Here is a 6854-nt window from a genome sequence, read left to right on the forward strand (position 1 = left end):
TAACATTTGAGTAATGTTCTTTATTACCACTTTCACATTTCAATTATATTATAGCTTCCATTTTCAAAATAAGGCAATTGTAAAAGCTGAATGAATTCTTTACATTAGTCAGCCTCAGTGAACTGAAGTTTCACAGGTAGAGCCCAGCCCTCAAGACACTACAGTTTGCATATCTATGTTTCAGTATTGTACTCTTACCACTTGCAACTTCCAAAGGGAATAAAAAGCTTAGGTTCTAAAAACAGCATCTAAAAAAGAATGTAATAGACAAATGATCTAGAATAGCAGAGATACAAATATTACAAAGTTGAAAAATATTTACAAAGAAATATCTACAAATATGCCTAACAGCGTTGATTCAATGCTTCAGACTGCTAACTTGCACACTGGCTTTCTTAGAAGAGTTTCAATTCCAACAGCTTTCAGTGGATTTTCCCTTGATTCTAGTGCTCTTTAAGAACCATCCTGTTGATCCTCAATCTTGGGGGCAAGATAGTATTTTAAGTGTCCCATATCAGCAATCTTGTACTCCACAACTGAGGGAGGAGAAAACCCACAAACCAGTTATTCAGAACACTTCCAAACAGTTTATACTTTAAATCACTTAAGATGCGTTGTAATGACAAAGTTGCTTGGAAAAAACCAGGCAGCATTACTTACCCAGTGGAACATCTGCAGACATACTAAGTGTAACTGTAGGTGACAGTGGTGTGGCTTTGGTAAAAAAATTCAAATACCTCAAAGCAAAAGTGAGCTGCACTGGCTCATTCATCTCTATTGTAACCTAATAGGAAAAAAATGTAATCAAATAATTAATTAAGACTAAAATGCTCTTCAAAGCAGGGACAGTGATAAGTAGAGCTATGCAAGTATCCATGTTTCAGTACTGACTTTCTTGGACTGAGTCCTTTGTGTTTTAATTGTGCATAAACGTAGCAAAGCACAAGCAAGGGCACTCATTCACTATTATTTGCAGCCCTCATGACAGCATTTTCTACAGTTGTCTCCAAACTTTGCCCCTCAGCTCCCATTCATACTTGCTCTCATCTGGAAGCGTTGGGGTACAGGAGTGAGGAGTGCAAGTTTACCCCATCCCAGAGCCTTTTCTTACACCTAGAACTCCCACCCAGAGCTTGCATCCCTGGAACCAACTGGCTGTCAGTGCAGGCACATCTATGTGCTGTGACCCTGGAGGGAGGAGGTCTTCATGTGCCACACTGCTGCCTGCAAGTGCTGCCCCCAGTGGCTAATCCCCAGGCAATAGTAGCTGCTTGGACAGTACTGGGGACCAGGGCAACACAGAACTGCCTTAGATCAAGTTACCACAGTATCTCCCCTTACATACTTCTTGATCTGGAGTCAGAAGTGTGGTCAGTGGTAGATTTAGCAGGTCTTTACTAGACCAGCTAAATGGACCCCTGGGGAATCAATCTCTACTTTTCAATCCCTGATAGTTATCAGGAGCACTGCAGAGTAGTTGGTAAGCCTAGGCTTATCTGGTAGTTGGCTACTTCCTTCCTTATCTTCATATCAGAGGCAGCAAGGAGGGAGGGGAAGCAGGAGCCAATGCTGGGAGAGCAGGCTTAAAAGCCAATTGCCCCCAGCACCACTTCTATGGAACCTGAGAGGCAGCTGTGCAAGGGGCTGCTCCAATAGCTGGGACTCTTCTCTCCTCCTCCTATGGTGAAGCAGCCCCTGTCCACAACGGGGGTCCCATCTCCCTGCTGGACCAGGTGCAAGCTGGGATTGAGCAAGCCCAGCTCGCACTGGGTCCAGGAGCTACCCCTGCTGTGACACTGGAGTAGCACCTTCCCTTATCGACTAATCATGGATGTAGTCAATACAGTTGTACTGACTATAGGATTACCTCTTAACATCCTTAGTAAGTATAGACAAGTCCTGAGCATTGCAATTGACAGGCTGGTGACCACAGTTCTACCACAAGAGATCAGATGCCAGCCAAAACACTAGTAGCATTTCCCCTGTCCACTTCTCATTTACCTGTTACCTATGTATTAACTAGGAAAGATCCTACATTTCTGGTCAGTTTTCTAACCCTAGCTAGGCAGGGCTGACTTGAAGCAACTTTATGAAATATTGGCAGAGTTGACTCAACTACCACAAGAGAGACTAGATTCCCCTTATTTTGGAATATTGTCAGATCAAACTTACAGCTTCCTCCTCCTTATCCACATTACTGGTCTGTGATAGCTTGATGTTTCCATTTCCTAGCTCTCCATTAGCAGAAAACTTTACACCATCTTTTGCACAAGAAATGACAACAGCATCTCCAATATGGCTGAGATCTCTGCAGATTCGTGCAAATTCACCAGAAGGCATTTTTACTACACAGCTGTATTCTTGTTCCTGTGAGAAGGAAACTTTAATAAGTGAGTACGAAAGGAACTGCTGGAACCTATATCTAAAGTTTACATTCCTTCTGAGAATGAAATTCTATTTTATCCACTTCAATATTCTCAAGTGCAGTTCTAACCTGAATAAAAACAGTACCTTGTTATCAAGACCCACTTCTGGCATTTTCAGTTTTATTAGCTAATTTTCAAGCAGCTTTTTATCTTGGCTCTGCAATATTAGCAGGTGGATTCTACTTGAGTCTATCCAGCAAGAGACTATATTAGCTAGTGTATCATATTGCAGATTTAAGCCAAAATTACTAAATGCAGAAGCAAGCCTAATGCTTCCACTGACATTGTGAGATCTTTCTTGGAAACAAAGTTTGCCTAGAAATAAAGTTTAGGTAGATTATATTTCCTAATAAGGGTAGCCACAAAACATTTAACAATCAAGTTGTAGACTTACTTTTAAGACCCAGTCATCTAACCTAGGTCAATAGAGGACAATTACTTACAGGAATTCCAAGCTGTTCCACATCCAAATCCATCAACTTCATCTCATAATCAGAAACCTTCTCTTGATCTAAGAACAGACAGACAAGATATTTGACCAGAGGTGTTCTGAAACATTAATAAAGTTAAGATTTTCAGATTTTTGCCCCAGAAGGTTCAAAGAATAGCCTTAATTTGATAAAAAGTTAAATGCTTATTAGTTCCTCCCTTTGGTGCCATTGTGACAATCCCAAATGACAGAAATATCCACTACAATCACCTCAAAATCTAAAGCTAAATAAGGTTAAATAGTGACTAATAATTCAAAGATATGCATATATTTTAATTCTGGAACAGCAAATCAAAGCTATTCTGAAATGCAGAATTACAAGATGTCATTAGTATAATTTAACACAAGGACGGATAAAATCCAGGATTTATTTAAACCAGTGGTCTCCAACCTTTTTAAATTGAAAATGTGATCTTGTGGTTAAGTGCAATGTAAGATTGACCTCAAACCCAAACACCCTGGCCCTACTTTATTCCTGCCCCTTCTTTGAGGCCCCACCTCTGCTGCACCTCTTCTCCATGGCCTCTCCCTGCTCACTTCATCCCCCTTCTTCTCCAAGCCTCATTCACTTTCATCAGGCTAGGTTAGGGGATTGGTCTTGGGCCAAGGAGTCTGGAGTGTGGGAAGGGAAAAGTCTGGCTTAGCCCAGAGTGGGGGGATTGGTGTCCAGGAGGTGCTTTAGGGGGACTCACATCTGGGCAGGAGATTGGATGTAGAAGGAGGTTCAGGGCTGGGACAGGGGGTCAGGAAGCAAGCTCTGGCTGGGCACTGTTGAACTGAGATGGCTTGTGGGTAGTGGAGCAGTGGGCAGGCTGACTCCTGCCCTGGCCTTGCACTACTCCTGAAAGCAGTGGCATGTACAGCAATGGCTCCATGTGCTGCCCTGCGGCAGCTGAGCCCACAGCTTCTACCGGCCACAGTTCCCCATTGCTGACCAATGGGAGCTGCAGGCGTGGAGTCTGCAAGAAAGGCCAGCATGTGGGGACCCCCTGCTCTGCCCCTCAGGCTGCATGTACATGCCAGTCACTTCCAGGAGCAGCAATTTCCATAGGAATAATTAATCGAGTTGTGACCGGTTAGGGGACTCACTACTCAAAGAATTAAATACAAGCATAAGAGAAATGAAAATTATGAATTGCACAGACCAGTCAAAAAACACACTTTGCAAGCTGTAAAAGTAGTAACAACCACTCTCCACATGTGCTGGGTCAGGATATGGGAGTGAGGGATACAGCATGTTTGTGAGCATGTCAGACACTCAGCATGTGAACACTGACAGATTTGCATTGCTAAACTCTCCATTCCCTTCTGTGCGAAGATAGGGTACAGAAGTGGGGGGGGGGGAGGGACACCCTGACATCAGTGCCCCCTTCTCCCTCCAATGCCCTGCACAGCACGCAGGAGGCTCCAAAGGGGCAGGCAGCTCCAAGACAGAGGGCAGGAGCAGTGTGACAGTGGGTGGAGGGGCAACTAAAGTGCCAGTACTTGATAGCTTCCTGGCCAAACCAGTCAGGATTACCTGTTAGAGGCTCCAAGATCTATCCATAGATCCTGATCTACTGATTGAAACCAAATTTCTTTGATAAAATGCTTTGAAGAACAGACCCATCTAGAGATAGTTGTAATTAAGATACATTATAGCTCAAAGATCTCATCATGGAATAATGATTATACATTTTAATATTATAGTATGAGAATATATAAATGTAATGGTTAAGAAAAGTTTTGTAAATGAGTTCCAATAGTTCCTGAATTAGGGACCCAATCTAAGGGTGTTCCAGAGACGTATGCATAGATTTTAGGTTATCTTCCTATCTACCCAATAGGACTCAGTGATCAGTCTAGAACAGGCCTGGGCAAAATACAACCCGCCAAGCCACCAGATCTGGCCCATGGAGGTGGTGGGGAGCCCCAAGCAGGCTCTCTTGCTTGCTGCTCAGAAAACACAGCTGTGGGGTGTTTCCTCTTTGCATCTGGAGGGAAGATTCAGAGGCTGCTCCCACCCCCAGCACAATCTTATTTGCCAGTTTCTAGAGAGAAACTGGCCAGCGGGAGTTGCTTGTTTGAACAACAGGCAGCTACCTTCCTGCTTGCTCGCTCAGGCACATGGCTGGCTTGTTTGGCTGCTAACTGGTAAGTCTCCTGGCCAGAACCTATCCCACATACATCCATACCCCCTTCTCCCAGGCTATGTCTACACTATAGTCTTTTCGGAAAAACAGCAGTTTAAAAAAAACCAACTTCACTTGCACCCACACACCAATTGTGTTTTCAAAAGAGATCAGGAGGGGTTTTTCCAACATTGGTAAAGCCTCTTTCCACAAGAAGCCTTTTTTCTGAACGAGCTCTCCAGAAAAAGGCGTGTACAGACAGGGAAGAGGCAGTTTTCAAAAGAAGAGGAAAAAGCACAGGTGCCCTGGTGGCCACTCTGTCTATAAGTCACAGCTTAAATGCAAGATAGCATCCAGTGCAAGATAACATACAATCAATGAGGTCATATCCCCAAATCCTATACCCCAGTTCCTTCCCTAGGTCATAACTCCCTCCCAGACTGCATTCTCCCTTCTGCACCCAACCTCCATTCCAGACCTCACACCTCCTCCATGGAAGAGTGCAGCCCTCAACCACTTTCCAAAATCTTAGAATGAATCCTGTATAAAAAATGATGGGCCATCCCTGGTCTAGAAGATACCATCCCAGATGCTTAGTTTTGCAATTCTCAAACTGTGGCTTTATCTCCAGAGATAGCATACTTGTTCACAGCAAGAATGTTTTTAAATAAATAGTATATAGAAATGAAACAAAACAGACCGCAGCCCTATTGTCCCTCTGCAAGTCTGTGAGCACAGAGTCAATCCCTTATCGCTCTCTAAAAGAGGCAAGTTTCAAAAAGTTCAATGAACAGAAAATTATTGGGAGCAGAATAGATCTGGACAAGGAGAGAAACATATGAAGGGAAATTGTCAGGCATTCCCATCTCAAGTAAATTACAGTAGCATTAATATGTTAATAAAAAAGAATGGGTTTGAGATATTTACTTGGTGCCTCAAATACCAGAGCCAGCGTATCAGCATTGTCCTCTGCTCTGAGCGTGATTATGTCTTCATTGCCAGCACACTTCAGTATTTTGGACATACTAAGAAAGAAAGAATTTGAAGGGATTTATTTGCAATACAGGGAGCTGCGTCCCAGCCACCCATTTCACACAGCGGCCCCCGGTGCAGGATTTCCACACGAGCCTGGGAAGGGAGATGAGCGCGAGTGACAGGGGAGCAGAGGAACAGCTCCAGGTGCTGCTGAACCTGCCCGCCCCCAGGCCACGACGCGGCGGTGGGGGGGGGGGAGGAGGAGAGCGCGCACGCTGACAAGCCGTAACTGGGCGCCATGGGGCGGACCCCACTAGCCACAGGCCCGTAGCCTCAGCGCCCCTCCCCCACGTGCAACTTTCCCGCCAGCGAGGCCGGGCGCAGCGCGCCAGCGCCGAAGTGACGTCACCTCCGCCGACAAGCCCGCGCGCGCGACAGAAAAGGCGCCAGACTGGCGGCCGACAGGAGGGGCTCGAGCCACCCCGGGCGCGGGGATGCCGCGCGCGCCCCGCCTCAGGGGCCGCAGCCCCGCTACCTGGCCAGGTTGACGCCCATGGCGATGTTGCGGTCGCAGCGGTAGGTGTCGAAGCCCTCGGAGCGCAGCGTGAGCTGCACCAGCGAGACGTGCGACGAGTCCATGCTCTGCAGGCTGATGCCGCCCGAGCCCAGGTCCCAGCAGGCCTCGGTGATCAGGTCCTTGAGCGCCTCCAGCACCCGCTTCAGCACCGAGCCCTGCACCAGCCGCGCCTCGAACATCCTGTCGCCGCGCTCAGCCGCTCCACAGAGACCCCCCGAGTGCCTCCACTGCGCGCCAACGGCCTCTTATAGCGCCGCTGCCCTCGCCTCCCGACC

General features: G+C 46.4%; 1 protein-coding gene across 1 annotated transcript; it reads right to left on the reverse strand.

Moving 5' to 3' along the window:
* On the reverse strand, positions 1–6854 carry PCNA (proliferating cell nuclear antigen). The gene is made up of 6 exons (XM_006110789.4): positions 6538–6854; positions 5955–6052; positions 2870–2937; positions 2173–2367; positions 661–784; positions 1–536 (listed from the first exon to the last, which is right to left on the reverse strand). The coding sequence occupies exons 1-6, from the start codon at positions 6756–6758 to the stop codon at positions 454–456; spliced, it is 789 nt and encodes a 262-aa protein (XP_006110851.1). The 5' UTR covers positions 6759–6854; the 3' UTR covers positions 1–453.

Source organism: Pelodiscus sinensis, chromosome 28 (assembly GCF_049634645.1).
Source record: "Pelodiscus sinensis isolate JC-2024 chromosome 28, ASM4963464v1, whole genome shotgun sequence".
NCBI lineage: Eukaryota > Metazoa > Chordata > Testudines > Trionychidae > Pelodiscus > Pelodiscus sinensis.

Excerpts from the sequence above, each read along its gene's own strand:
- PCNA (XM_006110789.4), bottom strand. The coding sequence starts at position 6,758 with ATGTTCGAGGCGCGGCTGGTGCAGGGCTCGGTGCTGAAGCGGGTGCTG. Across the intron at positions 2,938-5,954 it reads TCTGGTATTTGAGGCACCAA|ATCAAGAGAAGGTTTCTGAT; the intron begins GTAAATATCTCA and ends GTCTGTTCTTAG. Across the intron at positions 2,368-2,869 it reads TGGAACAGCTTGGAATTCCT|GAACAAGAATACAGCTGTGT; the intron begins GTAAGTAATTGT and ends TCCTTCTCACAG.